At 39.6% G+C, this 19,773-nt stretch overlaps 1 protein-coding gene across 1 annotated transcript in view; it reads left to right on the forward strand.

Annotated features, from left to right (window-relative positions):
• Positions 1–1,483: 1,483 nt before the first annotated feature.
• MCM6 (minichromosome maintenance complex component 6) overlaps positions 1,484–19,773 on the forward strand; it is a 30,576-nt gene continuing 12,286 nt past the window's right edge. Inside the window, exons 1-11 of the mRNA XM_016205138.2 lie at positions 1,484–1,625; positions 4,873–5,019; positions 6,960–7,070; positions 7,685–7,934; positions 9,938–10,103; positions 10,380–10,525; positions 11,587–11,737; positions 13,713–13,854; positions 16,521–16,662; positions 17,191–17,298; positions 18,452–18,607. Of these exons, the coding sequence (XP_016060624.2) occupies positions 1,519–1,625; positions 4,873–5,019; positions 6,960–7,070; positions 7,685–7,934; positions 9,938–10,103; positions 10,380–10,525; positions 11,587–11,737; positions 13,713–13,854; positions 16,521–16,662; positions 17,191–17,298; positions 18,452–18,607 (1,626 nt within the window). The 5' untranslated portion in view covers positions 1,484–1,518. The remainder of the gene's footprint in view (positions 1,626–4,872; positions 5,020–6,959; positions 7,071–7,684; positions 7,935–9,937; positions 10,104–10,379; positions 10,526–11,586; positions 11,738–13,712; positions 13,855–16,520; positions 16,663–17,190; positions 17,299–18,451; positions 18,608–19,773) is intronic.

A 19,773-nucleotide genomic window follows, 5' to 3' on the forward strand; every position in this document is an offset into this window, starting at 1 on the left:
TGAGACATGCAGCCGGGGGCGCAATGGGCAGCGGCAGGGCGTCCCGGGCTAACCCCCGCGCCTGTTCCAAGGCCCCCTTTTCTCCGCCTTCCCTGTGAGCCGAGGCAGCCCAGCCCAGGCGCTCCTGTCTCCTCTTCTGTGCGCTTCCTCCTTCACTCGCCTATGTTTACTGTGGTCAATAAATTCTTGCATACTTTTCTACACTTTGTCTCTCGATGGAAATCTTTCCCTCAAGAAGAGAAGAACCGAGGTCTCCTCCACCGGCTGGTAACACTCCTAGGTATCTGTCTCCTGGGTCCATTCTTAGGGCGTGAGTGGTGTGATATCAGGAGGCATGTTGAGTACGAGGTTCCCAAGATACAAGTGATGCCCAGTGGGCAGGCCGAGCCGGAGCCGGCGAAGGGCAGGGGGATACAGCCGCGAGGGTTCCCCTTCCCCTCACCTGAGGTAGTGCCCGCAGTCTCAGGGGCACTGCGGCACACGGCAGGGAGCTTTTTTGTTATACCTTGGAAACATCTTGTGAAAAGTGCATTTGTGTGTGTTAAAAGAATTACTAGAACTTCTCTCACCCTGTTTAGCATTAATTTTTTTTTTTTTTTTAAATGTGCTGGAAGCCACACAAAATGGAAGCGGCCCCGAGGCTCCCCCCGCCTCCTGGGCCCAGGGGCGCACCGGCCGCGGCGCGTGTGGGTCGGCAGCCGGCCGGGCGGAGCCAGGGGCCGCGGGGCGCCCTCCAACCGAGCTCCCTTGCGGGAAAGGAAGGCGCTGGACCGGGACACTGACGGGGCTCACTGAAAAGGGGCGTCTACAGGGGCTAAACAGGAACAGCCAAAGGAACAGGAGGAAAATCAAGCGAAACGGAGCCGGAGAAAGATGGCCGAAGAGGCGGGAAGGAAATCAGGAGGCCGCACGCCCAGGGTGCGTTTAAGAGAGGGATTAATGAACAGTGCAAACATGTCGCTGCTTTTCCCCGGTCAGCACTACCAGAATAACGATGCCAACTCTCCCGCATCCCCGGGACTGTTTACACACCGATGTGGGCTCTTTTACAGAGTTTTACCAGCTGGTTTACAGTATATTTCCTCCAATTAGACGGCTCAAGCAGATCTAACTCATTTTTCTCTTCCATAGAGCTTTCCGCCTACCGTTCAATTACTGTAAGTGGAATGATCTGAAGAACATTTTAAAAAAACCACCCAAAGATCCCACCTGGCTTCAGAAACCAAATGTTTCCAGGACCCAACCGCACTGCGCAGGCGCAAAAGCAGAACCCGGGCTTCCTCCGGGTCTTTGCATTTGGCGCGAAATCCCCGCCACGTGGGCGGGGCTGAGGGAGAAGCCGCGCTCATTGGGCAGGTTTGGCGCGAAATCCCCGAGCTCGGGCGCCACGATTGGCTTCCGCTGTGCCGGGGACGAGGAGGCGGGGCTGAGACGGCGGCAGCGGCGCGCGCAAAGCGGTGGCGGCGGCGCGGAGAAGCGACTCGTGGCGGGGGAGAGTGGCCTCAGCGCTAGACGGCGATGGACCTCGCGGCGTCAGCGGAGCCGGGCGCCGGCAGCCAGCACCCGGTAGTCCGCGACGAGGTGGCCGAGAAGTGCCAGAAACTCTTCCTGGACTTCTTGGAGGAGTAAGTCGCGGGCAGTCCTTCCTCGAGAACTTCTCGAGCCGCCCCTCCCCACTTCCGGAGCCGGGGGTGCCCAATGCTCGGGAACCGAGGGGTCACACGCCTTGGGGAGCGGCCCACCCGCACTTGGGGCTTAACCAGCCCCCCGCGGAGCGTCTGGGACGGGCAGGGCTGGTTTCCAGGGGTGGAATCCACGGCGAACCCTCCCTCAAACTCTTACTGCGCTCAGTGCCCACGCTAAGCGCTTTACTCCCGTCATTCATCGTGCGCCGTAGCAGCCGTGTAGCCCGATTACCTGGGCAAAGCAGGCGCGGTGAGGATAGGTAACGTCCAGCTAGGCCGCACGTTGGCGGGTTCGGGCGAGAGGCAGGACTGGCATTGGATCCTGACAGAGGCCTGATGGGACCAGGCAGCCAGGACCCCGGTGTTAGGGGCACCGGGGGCCCCCGGCAACCCTTGGAGCCTGTGGAGATGAGAGTACTAGAGTGGACACTGGTTTGACAAGTGATCGGGTGAGCCCCGCCCTGCTGTAAAAGTAGCTGAACGTGCTTCCGCCATCCCACTCTTCCGTTCCTTCCAGCCTCCTCCCCCACTGTGTTTCTGTTTTTGTTTTTCAGTGGCTTTCTGGCCTTTGATAACCCCCTCCCCTCCCTGGCTTTCCACCGCTGTCTCCAGTTACTGTTCTTACAGATAGTGCAGATACTCACTTTTAGAGTAAGGACTCTGCTGCCTCCAGGATGAAGTGTAAACACTTTGGAATGTCCTATGAAATTCTGGGGTTTTTTATTGTGCTAAAATAAAATACGCATAGCATAAAATTTAGCACTTTAACCTTTTGTTAGCATAGAGTTCAGTGGTGTTCACCTTGTTATTTGTACAGCCATCGTCACCATTCACCTTCAGGACTCTTTTCCTCTTCCCCAAGTCAAACTCTGCACCCATTAAACAGTAACTCCCTTTCCCCCACTCCCAGTACTTGTGCATCCCTCAAAGCCCAGATAAAGATTCATACCTCCTATGAAACTGTATAAACCTTTCAGGCAGCACCAGCCTTTATGTTCCCAAGCTACTGTTTTCCATTATATCTGGTAATATAACTTGTTATATATATCTGTACCTGTCAGCCACTTCATCCTCAATGTAAATCCATGTTACAAAGGTCCTCGATGTTTTGTTCCAATGAGTAATATGATTGCCTTTGCAGCCTTGCAGTTAACATATACCTAGATGCTGGGGATAATGGTAAACAGGACAGTCCTTGTACTTTGTTGGGGGGAAAAATGTTACTCCGTTTCAAAATACCGACTTTGATTTGCCATTGCTTATGGGAAAAGCCCAAATTCTGTACACCTCCTCTTCTCAGTTTCATCTTCCACAACTAACCTTTTATCTGTCCATACTCCTTCCATTTTTGTCAGCCACATACTTGCAGACATCTGTACTAGTCTCTCTACTGCTTCTTTTCCTTTCAGATTTTAAGTCTTTCAAGGCTGAATTCCAGTGCCACCTTTTATATGCATGAAGCCTCTCTAGATGTTGGGTAGAATTAGTTAATATTCCCCTATCATATTTCTTGTACTTCTTTTTTTTCTTTTTTCCTTCTTTAAATTTTATATGGAAAGAGCACTTACATGAGATCTAGCTTAACAAATTTTTAACTGTATAATATCTTATTATTGAGTATAGGTACAATGTTAGAGCTTACTCATCAACACTGTCATCTTGCTTGACTGAAACTTTATACCTATTCATTAGCATTTTCCCCTTCCTTCAGCGAAGCCCCTGGCAAATACCATTTTATTATGAATTTGACTATTTTAGATATCTCATAAGTAGAATCATACAATATTTGTCTTTCAAGTGATTGCTTTATTTTACGTAGTATAATGTCCTCAGGGTTTATCCATATTGACACATATTGCAGAATTTCCTTTTTTAAGACTGAATAATATTCCATTATATGTGTATACCACATCTTCTTTAGTCATTTGCGATGAACATTTCGGTTGCCTTGTACCTCTCCTTAGTGGGACTGTCTTCTATGAGAGTGTCAACCCTAGAGCAGGAACAACACTGTCATTTTCATCTGCAGTTACCTCTGACAGTGCTTTGCAGATAGATGTTGTTCAGTAAACATTTAACAGAGTTAGAGCATGCTGTATTTGAAGAAGGAATGGATTTTGCTTCCAAACTAATCTCCATATTATGTAAAAAGAACAAAAAGCAAATAATGTTTGTATGATACTCTTTTTGGGGAAAAAACACCAGCTTTAGTGTATGTGTCTACTTTTTATTCTGGTTCTTAAACCAACAACTAATCTGTCAGTTTTCCCTATAGAAATTGAGTCTTTAGATTTTGATTTTAATTTCTTCTTTCCTCACCCAAGGATATTTTTCCCATTGCTTTTCAGAGAGAGTGGGAGGGAGGGAGAGGGAGAGAAACATCGATGTGAGAGAGACCCATCAATTGGTTGCCTCCTGCACACTCCCCGACCAGGGCCGGGGATTGAGCCTGCAACCGAGGTACGTGCCCTTGTCCAGAATCAAACTCAGGACGCTTCAGTCCACGGGCTGACACTAACCACTGAGCCAAACCAGACAGGGCTGGCCTGAATTTCTTGATTTAACATTTCCCAATTTTAGTTATACTTAACAATAATAAAGGAATAGTTAACATTTGTTGATTAGAAAATATTAAATCAAGAAATTCAGGTTAAAATCTGGAGACCCAGTTTTTCTATGTCCTGGACTCTACATAAAACATTTTACAGCCCAGCCAGCATGGCTCAGCGGTTGAGCATCAACCTATGATCCAGGAGATGGGAGGTTCAATTCCTGGTCAGGGCACATCCTCGGGTTTCGGGCTCAATCCCCAGTAGGGGGCGTGCAGGAGGCAGTCGATCAATGATTCTCATCATTGATGTTACTGTCTCTCTCCCTCTCCCTTCCTCTCTCTGAAATCAATAAAGATATATTTTTTTATCAAGAAATAAAACATTTACTTGGCATTCTCTCATTTATTCTTCACACTAATCTTATGAGATAAAGTGATGTAATCTGTTTTAACTTTTTTCAAAAAGGAGAGGGGCATGTTTAGATGATAAGTAACTTGCCACAAGTTACACAACTACTAAAATGGGCCTGCCTGACACTAAAGCTGATGATCTTTAACCAATACACTGAATTATCAGGCATTTGGATTCTTTACGATCTAATTCTTCAACTTAATCTGACTTGCATGTATCTGCAGGTTCCAGAACAGTGATGGAGAAACTAAGTACTTGCAGTTAGCAGAAGAGCTAATTCGTCCTGAGAGAAACACATTGGTTGTGAGTTTTGTGGACCTGGAGCAATTTAACCAGCAACTTGCCACCACCATTCAAGAGGAGTTCTATAGGTATGCTATATTAATCTTCTTTACTTTATTTTTCTTTATTATTATTATTTTTTTAAACATATCTTTATTGATTTCAGAGAGAGGAAAGGAAGGGGAGAGAGAGAGAAACATCAATGACGAGAGAGTCACTGATCGTCTGCCTAGCCGGCAACCTGGGCATGTGCCCTGACCAGGAATTGAACCCTGATTGCCTGGATCCTAGGTCGACGCTTAACTGCTGAGCCACGCCTGGCCGGGCGAATCTTCTTTACTTTAAATTGGCATGGAGCCTGGGGGGCCAGCTCTTTTTGGACAGGAAGTGTTCATTTGTGAGGCGGAGGGGCAGCTATCACAGAGGCCCTTTGATAACACCCAGTGGTCATTAGTGTTGCTCTAATTTAGGCCTTTCTGGAGCTGAGTATTTTTCACATGCAAATGTTGAAGACCATTGCTTTCTATATAGTTTTCCTAAGTTTTAAGAAGATTGTTTACTTTGTGTCAGGCATTCAGTGCTATTCCTGTCATTCTTTTGATACCCCACTCCTACCCACCCCTGTAGGTGTTTTGAAAAAGTGTTTGTGTGGATCCTGTTCTTGATCAGGGATGTCTTACATAGTGACATTCTTCTCTTAAAGTTTAATTTTTTTCTGATTATAAAAATAATGTTTATTGTAGAAAATTTAGAAAGTACAGAAAAGTCGGGAGAGTAAAAATTGTAATCTCACCACCCATAGATAACCATCATTAGCAGATCTGTGGCAACAAAGTTCCAAGAGCCTTCTAGGTTTGCAAGCACAGTTTCCTAAGGAACTCCTCACATTTTGATATATTTTTGCATATCTGTAATTGTTGGCATCGTACTGTAGATAGAGCATCCTGCCCTTTTCACTTAACAGTATAACATTTTTCCATGTCATATAAAACCCCTGGAAAATATTTTAATAGCCAATTGGTATTTTTTGGCAGAAATTAGTTATTATGTTTAACAATTTAGGCTTTAATTTTGTTAATTGCTATGTAAAGCAAGAGACATTTTCTAACACTAATCTTTGTATTTGAGTTAAATAAATGTGACAGTCTTTATAAATAAAATTTGGTTAAAGTAAACATTGTGAACAGTTGTGAAAGAAATGGAGACACAGTCCTATTCCTTTATCTGGTAAACTAGGAGATGGAGGAGTTGTCTCTGTTTCTAGTTATATCTGACCATCGAGAATGGTTGGAGGGATAAGCAGCAGATTATTGTGAAAGTATGCAGCAGTAAAACTTGTACTGACAAGAGGGAGGTAGAAAATCAGGGCTGATGGTAGAAACACCTATGCCCATACCTCATGCACAGGCCATGCAGCAATTCTGTCTCATGAAAGTAGCTAATTTTTGTCAGAGAACTTCAGATCCTACTGCTTCAACCAAGCTGCAGCAGCTATTGGGAACTTCTATCAGAGGACATGGGCCATTTCAGTCTAACCAGTCAAATGGGATGTTTTGCCAATTTCTTATGTTCACACATTCCTCCCCTGACCTCATCCATTTCTTATCAGTCAAGAATCAAACCTAGAAAAATACACTTGGCCTTGACACCAAACGAAAGGCTGCCTTGCTAGATTGTAAACTCCCCCCCCCCCCCCCCGATTGTTCAGGTAGAGTTTCCTTGGACAGAGAAGTGGCCTGCAGTGTGGTTCTAAATAATTATTTAAAGATAATGGATATTCAGGCACAGCATTTTATCTTTGGTGTTTCCACTGTCTTAGATCTATTTGTGGTGGGATAGGAGAGGGTTGAAACAGGCTCCTAAACCTGAACTAGATAATGTAAGTATCCTGCCTAGTTAACTTCTAAGGCTTGGTTGTAACCAGATGAAATTACTTAGCCTTAGCTGTTGGCAAATATGAAGGGGGAAGAAGGCCTTGGTAATAAGCCTCTTGAAGATTTCGGTTGATCATTTTTTGTTTGCTTTTCAGAGTTTATCCTTACCTATGTCGGGCCTTAAAAACCTTTGTCAAAGACCGCAAAGAGATTCCTCTTGCCAAGGATTTTTATGTTGCATTCCAAGACCTACCTACCAGACACAAGTAAGAAACTCTTCTTTGGAAGAAAAGAAATTTACCAAATAAATTACTTTTCACCAAAGGAATACATGCCTTTTTACCAAAGGCATCACTTAATTGTCAGAAAATTCAGGAGGTTGTAGTCTTAGATCTGTGAAGCTATGCCTAGTTATTCAAAAAGTTTACTTTTTCTAGGGAGGTAGTATGGGAAGTAAGTGAAGCAATTTCTGAGTATTGTCATATTTTAGGATACCTTTAAGGGGACATTTGGGGAAAGATTAGTCAAGTGAGAAATTTTGAAAACAACAGTCACAGAAATTCATGAATCGGTGGAAAATTTTGTCAGAGCTTAAGAAATTGAAATGATATTTTGAAAACTTAAGCTACTGAAACTACTTAATAGTTACCAAATTGTTTAATATAAAGTGGGTTTGTGGAGTAAAGGAAGTGTTTCTGAACTCGAGTCCAACATTTTTTCCCTTGATAACTTGACTATGAAAATAATACAGACTTATTTGGAAATTGTAGATAAGCAAATATATATTTGCATATAAAACAAAAACGGGGTCGTCCTGTTTTATAATTAATTATTTCTTTGGTGTCCTTTATTCACCAATGGGACATCTGTCTTTAAACAGAATTCGAGAACTCACCTCATCCAGAATTGGTTTGCTCACTCGCATCAGTGGACAGGTTGTACGCACTCACCCAGTTCACCCAGAGCTTGTGAGTGGAACTTTCCTATGCTTGGACTGTCAGACTGTGATCAAGGATGTAGAACAGCAGTTCAAATACACACAGCCAAACATCTGCCGAAATCCAGTTTGTGCCAACAGAAGAAGATTCCTGCTAGATACAAATAAATCAAGATTTGTTGATTTTCAAAAGGTATTTATTAACTTCTGTTTAGGTCAGGTATAGCCTAATAATTCACTTCTAAGCACCTGTAATTATTATTAAAAGTTTATTTAGACAATGTTAAGCTCGGATTTTAAGTCAAGGGTCATCAAATGTGACTAAGATTTACGCCAAAAACTCTTAATGCAAATTCCAGTTATCAGTATATAAATGTGTTGGGATTTTTTGTGTGTTTTTTTAAAATATATTTTGATTGATTTCAGAGAGAGGAAGGGAGAGGGAGAGATAGAAACATTAATGATGAGAGAGAGTCATTGATCAGATGCCTCCTGCACTCCCCCTGTTGGGTATTGTGCCCGTAACCTGGGCATGTGCCCTGACTGGGAATTGAACCTCAGTCTCCTGGATCATAGGTTGATGCTTGACCCCAGAGCCATGCCAGCCAGGCTATAAATGTGTTTTAACCTTTGATAACTTGGATTGGAAGCTCCTTCAGACTGTGACAAAATATATTTGTTAAAAATAAGTGGTAACTATTATTATAACTAGAGTTAAGAAAACTTTGGAGAAGTAGAGATTTGTTGGTGTAAGACTTTAAGTAGGTGGTTAGGAAAGAGAAAGCATGAATAATAGGATAGGGGCAAATAGACATGTTTGTCAACATCAGTGGGGATTACCATGATTGAAGTAGAGGAGCCAAATTGGAGATCATTTGAGAGATGATTTGATGTAAGTCATAGAGGTACTTGGAGCCTTAACTCTCAGATTGAGAAGTTTGTACCTATCTTGATAAATAAGCGAAATATATTTCAGGGGATATGAATTTTTTTTTTTTAAAGGAAGATTAATGGGACAGTAGTTTGTAGTATTAAAGAGACTAATAATTAGTTGCAGTTACCTGGGCAATAGTTGGATGGTGGCAGTAAGAATGAAGGGGTGCGGGCTCTTATCTCTGCAGGACTTAGTAACTCCTGGATATGCAAAGGGGAAAGAAAAGTTGCAGCAGTTTAAGCATTAAAGCATGGAGGAATGAGTACCAGACTAAAATAACTAATATTTAATTCAGTTTTTAGTACTCACTTAGATTTCTTATATTAATCTGATACTTAGGGGGTTCTTTTGCTTTTTTTGGGTTTTTTTAAATATATCTTTATTGATTTCAGAGAGAGAGGAAAGGAGGGGAAGAGAGAGAAACATCAATGATGAGAGAGCCATTGATCGGCTGCTCAGCCCGAAACCTGGGCATGTCCCCTGACAGGGAATTGAACCCTGATCGCCTAGGTCTATGCTCAACCACTGAGCCACACTCGGCCGGGCTCTGATACTTAGTTTTTAAGAAGTACATGCTTTACCAACATCTTTGAGTAGGAGATACTTTATATTTGAAAAAGAACATGATATAAAAACCCCATACAAACTGTGAGTAGATTGGGCCTTGGTTTGAAAAGAAAACAAACAACATCTGTAATAAAGGACATTTTTGACTATTGGGGAAATGTGAAGATGGACTAAATAATAGACATGGAATTAAATACTATTTCATTCTCTTGGTGTGATAATGGTATTGTGGTTACATCGGAGATTGTCTTTATTCTTAGGAGTTGAGTGCTTAAAATATTTAGGGGTGAAATGTCTTGAAATTTACAATAAAAATAATAATACAGTGAAAGTATGTGTGTCTAAGTAATTTTATCAGTTGTATTGAGATGGAGGGTATAAATTATATGAAATTTTTTGTAAAATTTCCCTGAAAATTTAGAGGAAGATGGAACACAGAATAGATATTTAACTGCGCTGTCAATTTGAAAAAAGAGAAACAATGCTTTTTAATGAGTGAAAGTGGAGATTTTAAATAGATATAATCTTTTACCAAATTCAAAGGAGTTTTAGGGTAATTTTTATGATAATGATGGCACATGTCAGAGGTCTGAACAGTGAGATAGTTTAGAATATGTCGATATTTGTGGCATTTAATTTAGCTTGTATGGCATTTGAACAAGATCTCTTATTCTTAGGTTTTGTCTTTGTTATAGGTTCGTATTCAAGAGACTCAAGCTGAGCTTCCTCGAGGAAGTATCCCACGCAGTTTAGAAGTGATCTTGAGGGCTGAAGCTGTGGAGTCAGCTCAAGCTGGTGACAAGTGTGACTTTACAGGAACGCTGATTGTTGTGCCTGATGTCTCTAAGCTTAGCACACCAGGTTGGTAATCTGAGGCTCAAATTTAACAAATTCTGTTACCTGAACTGCAGAGTATCTAGCTTTTTGTACCATGTCTTATTTTGGGCTACCAATCAAAGGGCGAACAGAAGTATGATGAGAATAAAGACATGGATTTTGCTACAAAAGGTACTAGTCTAAAAAAAATTCAGCCTACGTTAACTCTTTGGACTTACAAGTTTTGTTTATTTGAGCAATTTTGACTCTGAGCATCTTCAATATTTGAGCTGTAAAACTACTTATCATTCAATCTTTCAGGAGCACGTGCAGAAACTAATTCTCGAGTCAGTGGTGTTGATGGATATGAAACAGAAGGCATTCGAGGTCTCCGGGCCCTTGGTGTTAGGGATCTTTCATACAGGCTGGTCTTCCTTGCCTGTTGTGTTGCACCAACCAACCCAAGGGTGAGTCTTAGTAGAATAGCAAAGCTTGAGAAAGAGCTCTCCTAAGGCTGTCACAAAGTTAGAGATTTCTGAAACCTTAGTTATCTAATCAATGTTAAAGGTATGAGTTGTTGAGATTTGATTTTTTTAGTTTTAAAATAAAATCTTTTCACATCTGCCTTTCTGACAAGGAAAAGCCTTCTTGTTTTCATGTAAGAGCTCATTGCTGGTACAAATTATCCATGGTTGGGGGTTTTGTTTTTTAATTATCACAGTTCCTCTCTCGTGCTCTTGGAGAAAGTACAAATAGATTTAGTAATCTGGGAAGTAAAGTAAATTGCTTTCTGAGAGTGATGAACCCCCGGTGTTATAGTTATTCAGAACTTGATTCTGTGTCCTGAATGGGAAAGCAGGTGGAAAGAGTTTCGTAAAAGAGAAGTGAGCATAATACAGGCTGGGACAAAAGTAGATTTACAGTTGTGAGTACTCAAAACACAGGGTTTACTGTATTATTTATTAATTATTGTGTTATTTTCCATACAAACAACTGTAAACCTCCTCCCACCCCTCCTTATTCTGTCACTTTGTATCATTGACTAGCATTTTATTATGCCCATCTCTTGACCATTCAGATCTATTTAGACAGCAATAGAAAACAGTGGTGGTAGCGATTTTTTTTATTGATTTCAGAGAGAAGGGAGAGAGAGAGTATTAGAAACATCAATGATGAGAGAATCATTGATCAGCTGCCGCCTGCATGCCCCCTACTGGGGATCGAACCCACAACCTGGGCTTATGTCCTCTCCAGGAATCAAACCGTGACCTGGTTCATGGGTCGATGCTCAACCATGGAGCCACATCAGCCGAGCAACTCTTGTTTTTAATCCACAGAACAAATGACAAACTCTTCAGGATCTTGATTAACTTAGGCCTTAACTAGTTTGGGAATTTAAAAAAACAACAACTTCATAGTCAACAGATTCTGAAGTTGACCTCCCAGACTATAAAGTGAAGTGCCTTCTCTTTCACATTATTTTGACTGTTTCTGTACTAATATTTTTGCTTTCTACTCTGTACCTCAGTTTGGAGGGAAAGAGCTCCGAGATGAGGAACAGACAGCTGAGAGCATTAAGAACCAAATGACTGTGAAAGAATGGGAGAAAGTGTTTGAGATGAGTCAAGATAAAAATCTTTACCACAATCTTTGTACCAGCCTGTTCCCTACTATACATGGTAAGAGTTCTATCCATTTGTGGCATAAACTTGAAATCCAAGATAATGATTATAAAACAACACGATTTCTTAAAGCAAGTCACTTATTAAAGGACAAATATGTGATTTCACTTAAAATGAGGTACCTAGAATAGGCAAATTCATAGAGATGGAAAGGAAAGAGGTTAGCTGGGGTAGAGGAATGAGGCATTACTGTTTAATGGATAGAGTTTCTGTTGAGGATGATGAAAAGCTCTAGAAATTAATAGGGGTGATGGTTATAAAACATTGAATGTACTTAATTCCACTGAAATGTGCACTTAAAAATGGTTGAAATGGGGGGAAATGGTTAAAAATCTGTTGTTTTTAAAATTTTTAGAACGAGATTCCTTGATGTCTCTTGGTTACATGTACATGTCTACAGTTTTGGTGGTTTCACATTTTCTTGGCTTTTGGTTGCTAGGTGTTTGCTGTCATTAAAATCCTCTTATGTGTTAAAGGATATAACTAAGTTTTTAGGCCTCATGCTTTACCTTTTTTTTTAATCCTTACCTTCCTCACTCAGTTGGAGTTAAGGCAAGAACTCATAAGATAATGTGTTTTTCTCTTAGGTATATATTTTTTTATCATTTATAATTACTCTAAATGTTCGGTAAATGAAATTGAACTGATATTCTTTATGGATTTTATAGTGTTTTCCTTTATAAATGAATAGGGTCAAAATTTTTATGCTGTGTCGTTTTTCCCATAAATTATTGTTTTATAACAAATTACCCCAAAATTTAGTGGCTTAAAACAATACACATTATCTCCTGCAGTCTGTGGGTTAGAAATTGAGAGAGGCTTAGCGGGGTGATTGTGCTCAGTCTTTCATAAGGTCGCAGCTAAGATATCAACTAGGGCTTCAGTCATCTGAAGGCTTTGCTAAGGCTGGAGGATCCACTTATGAGAGGCTCACATGGCTTACCTGTTAGTGTTGGTTGTTGGTTGGCCTCAATTCCTTGCCACATAAGTCTCTCCCATAGGGCTGAGTGTCCTCATACCACAGCAGCTGGCTTCCTCCAGACTGTGTGATCCAAGAGAGCAAAGCAAGGCAGAAACAAAATGCTTCTCAGGACTTAGTCTTATAAGTTACACACCTTCACTTGCACATGCACTGTCTGTTAGAAGCAAGTCACTAAGTCCAGCCACACTTAAGGAGAAGAGAATTAAGCTCCCTCTTGAAATGAAGAGTACCAAAGAATTTGTGGGCTATTTAAAAACTACCACACCTCCAATACATTTCTTTCATAGGCTAGAGAAGTTTTGTTTGTGGAATAGGTTTTTTAATTTTCTACTTTTAAGAAGTGGTTTTGTAAATGTGCCTAGCACTTTGTTGATGGAATTTAGTCATAATAATTAGCACAGAAATACATTTCTTTTAATAGTAGGTTTCTAAAGATCCAGTGTTGCTTTCTAATTGTCCGTTTCCTTCTTATATTAGATTTATAAATAGTTCTTAGAAGCATTTTATCTAATCCCTGTCAGTTCAGTTAGCATGAATTTGTATTCAGCACTGGTCACTGTTGGTAATACAGAAGAAGTAAGTCATGGACCATTTCTCAAACTGTTGCTAGAACTGCAAGACATGCCATTAGAAAGAACCAGCAAATATGATAAGCTGTGGTGGACATTTTATTTTGGGGGAGAGATATTTGAGGACTGCCATATAGAGAGAAGCTTCGTGTAAGTTAGTAGGACTTGTGAACAAGGAAAGGCTCTTAGAAGGGTGAGCATCAGCTTGTGTGACACTTGTAGTACAAGTGAAGAACTGGGACAGTGGTTGGCAACTTTAAGTTCACAGAGCAAGAACCAAGATTAGGAGCCAGATATTTTTACTTCAGTCTTGTGCTTTGCTTCAGATTTATCTGCTCTTTTGGATGGTAAACCTGTATTCATAATTTCCTATGATATTGCTTAACCTCATGTTGAAAAATACCTTGGGTTTTCATTTCAGGCAATGATGAAGTAAAACGGGGTGTCCTGCTGATGCTCTTCGGTGGTGTTCCAAAGACAACAGGGGAAGGAACCTCCCTTCGAGGGGACATAAATGTTTGCATTGTTGGTGACCCAAGTACAGCTAAGAGCCAGTTTCTCAAGTAAGTGTTTGCCTGAGGTGTAGTGCAGCAGGAAAAAGCAGTGTGCATAGTTCCAGACTCTATGCTACCAAGAGTGCAGTCAGTGTGCCTGTACTGGAGCAGGAGTATAAATTAGGACGGTGTTGAATATATAACTCATTTAGATTAAATACACCTTAATTTGTTTAATAGAATGTAACAACATTTTACAATTTTTTGGAATAGGGAAAAAATTGCCTATGTAACTTAAAAAAGCATTTCCCTAGCCGGTTGTAGTTTATTTTAATGATTATAGATATGGGTACAGTGAACACTGTGATGTATAAATTTTTATTTTTTTGTTTCCTTTGGGTATATTCCAACTATAACATTGCTGAGATTAAGAGTACAAACATCTTTAAGGTTCCTAAATAGGACAGACACACTTTCCCAAAGTAGTGCTATAAGCATGAGACATTTTTTGCTAGCCTTGTCAGCATGTATACAACAAGTACTTGCTTAATTTTAACTTTTTAAGAAACTTAGAGATCAAAATAATAGCAGCCCTTTTTTGAGCACCTCCTGTGTGTGTATGTGTATGTTATGTCTTATCCTACCAGCACCCAGGCATGTAATAGCCTCTTTTCTCAGGGAGGCAAACAAAATCTCTTAGAGCCTCAGTAACTTGCCCATTTTCTCATAGCTGACAAGTGATGCTAAGCCATGAATATTAGAACTCAGATGTATTTGACTGCAAAGCATGCAGTCTTCGTACTATATATCAAGACGCCTTTCTTTTATTTGGGAAATTTGTAGCGTGGTACTGTTCTAAAATATAGAACATTTTTAGTTGGTTTGGAGTTTTATAATTAAATATTCCTCTTAAGAAAGTATATCAAGGACTGTGTTCCAGATTTGAATAACCCTGTGTTAAAGGGAATTCTTTTTTTTTTTTCCTCTTTATTCCTACCTCTTGCCTCCCTCCCACCGCCACCACCACCACAAAAAGATGTGTTACAGTGTTGCCTCTGATAACAGTATTGTATTGTACATGACTGTCCCGGGAAAATAGCCTTTTTAGCTAGTAGAGTTTTTACCGTCTTTATTGCAATATAATTTAGATATCATAGAATTTATCCTTTAAAGTATACAATTCAGTGGTTTTAGTATATTCACAAGAGTTGTACAACCATAATTGAAGTAAGTTTAGAACATTTTCGTCACCCAGAAAGAAATGTTGTACCCACTATTCATCACTCTTTATTGCCCCCCTGCCCATAGGCAACCACTAATCTACTTTAGTGTCTCTATCTGGACATTCCATAGAAATGGAATTATATACTATGTGATCCTTTGTGATCCTGTGATCCCTTCCACTTCATACGTTTTCAAGGTGTAGCCATATTGGAGCATGCATCAGTACTTCATTTTTATTTATTGCCTAATATTCTATCATATATGTATACCACACTTAATTATTCATTCATCAGTTAATGGACTTTTGGATTGTTTCTACTTTGGTTTTTATAAGCAGTGCTGCTATAAACATTGGTATATAAGTTTTCGCCATTTTTTGTGTGGTAAAATATGTCTCAAATTTACAATTTTAAACATTTTTACAAGCACAGTTCAGTGGCATTAAATGCATTCAAGTTGTGTAGCCACTACCACCATTTATCTTCAGAACTTTTTCATCTTCCCAAACTGAAACTCTGCTCTCATTAAACAGTTACTCTTTATATCCCCCTCTCCCCAGCCCCTAGCAACCACCATTCTACCTTCTTTCTCTGAATTTGATTGTTCTATGTGCCACCATATAGTATTTGTCTGTTTGTGACTGGTTCATTTCACTTAGCATAATACATTCAAGGGTCATCCGTGTTGTAGATTGTTTCAGAATTCCCTTTCTTTTTAAGACTGAGTTGTCTTAAAAATGTATTTTGTTGTATGTATTTCCTTTATCCATTCATCCATTGATGAACATTTGGGTTGTCTCTACCTTTGGGTTATTGTGAATAATGCTGCTATGAACATTGGTGAGCAAGTATCTGTTCAAGTCCCTGCTTTTGAAAGTGTTACAGGTGTCCCTTTTCTTTTCTCCCTATTGACCCCCCTCTACCTCGTTCCCACCTCTTCCCCACGCCTTCACCCCATTATTTTATGCATATATACCTGCAACCCGGGTTTGTGCCCTGACCAGGAATCGAACTGTGATCTCCTGGATCCTGGGTTGATGCTCAACCACTGAGCCATGCCTGACTGGGCTAGAGATAGTTCTTATTCTTTATTAATATGGCATATTACTGATTTTTAGCTGTTAAACCAACCTTGTATTTTTAGAATAAATCTCACATCTAGTTTTGTCTTTTTTTTTTCCCCGAGTGCAAAGCCTTCTAATAGATCATTATTGCTAAATTGTTTATTATTAGATTTTTAAAGTTGGTATTGTTGTTATGTATGAACTTCATCTTATATTTGATAGGAATGGATTTAAATCTATCTAAAAGGCCAGAGGAGAAAGGCTTCATGTTCATTCTGTGGTTTGTTGTTCAGTCTATGGCACATATTATGGATTGCTTATGCTTAATGCCTTTCTCAAGTTTTTTAAAACAAGTTTAAATTCTCAATTGACATAAATGCTGTCAGGCGGTATTCCTGCACAGGATGCTTTGTAGTCACATATTAATGTATATGATAACTTTGAACAGGCATGTGGAGGAGTTCAGCCCCAGAGCTGTCTACACCAGTGGCAAAGCATCCAGTGCTGCCGGCTTAACAGCAGCTGTTGTGAGAGATGAAGAATCTCATGAGTTTGTCATTGAAGCTGGAGCTTTGATGCTGGCTGATAATGTAAGAACATTTTATACTCTTGGATATAAAGAAATCAGAATATTCCCCACCCAGTTATAGGCTGTCAGTAAAAGCCTATAACTTTCTGTTAAAAAGATGTCCTTTAAAAAAGGCATTTTTAGTAAATAGTCTATATTTGACATTGATTAATTAGATCTGTAAAGGCATATATATATAAGTTGTAGCTAAACATGCTTATAAACATTATGTTTCAATTCCACCCTTCACTTCTGCAGCCCAATATCAATGCTGAAGTGACCCAGAGTATTTTGGTTTTTGTGTTGAGTAAAAGTGCAATAAATGTGTTTTTAGTCTTACTCTTAGTTTAAAATTAGCCAGAAGCATATGGTTCCTTCTAGCTCGGGAATCTATTGTACTATCTTACTGTATGTAGTAAAGGGAATTCAGATTGCTCGTTAACCTATCTAACAATTGTTTAGAGTATGGAATGATCTGGTGCAAACTTTGAGTTTACACCTAAGAAACAACTAAAAGGCAGTTTCTTATGCTAGATTTGTTTGGTTACAGGGTGTATGTTGTATTGATGAATTTGATAAGATGGATGTGCGGGATCAAGTTGCTATTCACGAAGCTATGGAACAGCAGACCATCTCCATCACTAAAGCAGGTGTGAAGGTACGTGTGTCCATTTCTGTTCCACTGCATCATGCCTTGTAGATTGATTTAGCTCCGGAGACATTCACCTGGATAAAGTGCATTGTTTCAACATAAAATCCTGTTTGTTGAAATGAAAAACACAGCCCTGCTGATTAGTAATCCGAATTATAGGTGCTATTTAGGGTACTGTAAAAATGTGTTTCTATGACAGAAAGTAGAGGGTACGGGTGAAATTTTTAGCATTTCACATCTCCTGGGTCCTGTGTCAATGATCAACTGTTGAGCCACGCCTGGCTGGGCGTCATGTGTTGTTTTGTACAGTAATGTGCTGTACATGATTGTAGCCTAGGACAGTAGGCTCTACCATATAAACAAGTGTGTAGTAGGCTATACCATTGTATAAGTGTACTCTGTGGTCTTCACATGACCACAGAATTGCCTGACAACCCAATCCTCGGAACCTGTCCCCATTGTTACATGGCTCATGACAATACAGTATTGTAACCAACATTCTAGAGAAATTAAACTTTTTAAATAAAGAAATACATTCAAGTAGTTAAAGAAAATTTAAGCAGTACACTAAAATATGAAAAGAGAAACCTTCCCCTGCGATTCCCAGCACTAATAAATACTCAGAAATACCTGCTGAGTTTATGCCTCTTTTAGGAGTATTTTATATACAAATAAGCATAATACATATAGTTTTGTCCCTTACTCATTTAACACCATAATTTTATTTTGTGAATCTTCCTATACCAGCACATATTACATTTCCTTTGGTTTCTTAGTTATTGCATGGTTTTCAATTGTATGTATCCCAATTAGATTCCTACAGAGTGGCATTTGGGTCATTTAGAGCCTTTTGATTACAAGCAATGTCGTAAATTTCCCTGAACACACATCTTCTTGTATCTAACTGCAAGGTAAATTTCTAACAGGAAATTTTGGGCTTAAAGGCTGTGCACAACGTACGTATCACCATCATCATATGGGAGTGCCTGTGTGCTGTGTGTTATTGGACTTTAATTTTAATCAGTAGGTGAAAAATTATATCTTAATATTTTGGTTAGCATTTAATCAGTTATGAAACTGATCAAGCATTTTGTCATATGTGCTTTGGCTGTTGCAAATGTCTTTTTAAACCTATCACAATTCTTTCTTTTGTGGTCAGGCTACTCTGAATGCCAGGACATCCATTTTGGCAGCAGCAAATCCAATCGGTGGACACTATGACAGATCAAAGTCGTTGAAACAGAATATAAATTTGTCAGCTCCCATCATGTCCCGATTTGATCTCTTCTTTATACTTGTGGATGAATGTAATGAGGTAACCAACATGAGCTGTCACTCTTAGCTTCCTTTGTTATTTCCAATTTGAGTAATTGAGTGAGACAGGCTTGAATGTATACTCCTGAACAGCTGGCCCATGTGTTTGTACTGGCCTTTCATTTCTCCCAGATTGGGCAAGGGTTTATTAAGCATTTCAAAGTAAAGTCATTTGAATTGCTGGTCCCACTTAATTGTACAGAGGGATATAAAGTTTTTTGTTTTTGCTACTGTTTTGTTTTGCATGTTTGTTTGTTTTTTTGGTTGTTGTTAATCCTACCCAATGGTATTTTTTCCTTTTTTTTGTTTTGTTGTTGTTGTTTTTTGTTTTTTTTTTTTGTTATAGAGACTGCAAAGGAGAGGGAGGGAAAGAGAAGAGAGAGAGAGAGTTTGGTGTGTGGGCCGGCGCTCGAACCACTGAGAATACTGGCCAGGGCTTGCTACTGTGTTTTAATTTTCAAAAGGAAAAAGAAAACATAGTTCCCAACCACACTCTTTTTATAAGAATTTCTTGTTTTATTGGGGGTTTTTTTAGTAAGCTTGAAAAAAATTGAAATACCAAAGAAATTTATTTTTCTTTCTCCAAACCAGGAATCATTAGTCCTCATATATTTTCTCATAAAATTTAGTGTGTATTGCTTTTTCCCCCTAATTATGGAACTGTTTGAGGATTGAATGTAAAGTTGTGGATTTACTTGGATTCTAACATGTTAGTTATTAGAGTCATCTATACTTAAACTTAAATATTTAATAACATTGCACAGCTCAGATGTGCACAGAACTACAAAATGACTTTCTGGAGAAGCTAATATGGGCTGTACTGTTAATTGCTGAACAGGAGGTCCTATATTGCTTTAGGTTCAATGCATAGCCCTTCCTTACAGCAAAACTTTAAATATTACCTAAATAGAAGCTGCTTTCTATTATGTGAATGTTTGAATTAGTTTTTTAACTGTTTAATTGGAAATAATTTCAAACTTACAGAAAAGTTGCAAGAAATAGAATAGTGCATATGATATCCATATTACTTTTATTCTATTTACATATTAACATTTTGCCCCATTTGCTATATCATATGTTCTGTTTACATCAACATGGTTTTTTCTATACCATTTGAGAGTGAGTTGCTTATTTTTTGTACGATTTTTTCCTCAGCGTTAATTCTGT

Source organism: Miniopterus natalensis, chromosome 8 (genome assembly GCF_054644295.1).
Source record: "Miniopterus natalensis isolate mMinNat1 chromosome 8, mMinNat1.hap1, whole genome shotgun sequence".
Taxonomy (NCBI): Eukaryota; Metazoa; Chordata; class Mammalia; order Chiroptera; family Miniopteridae; genus Miniopterus; species Miniopterus natalensis.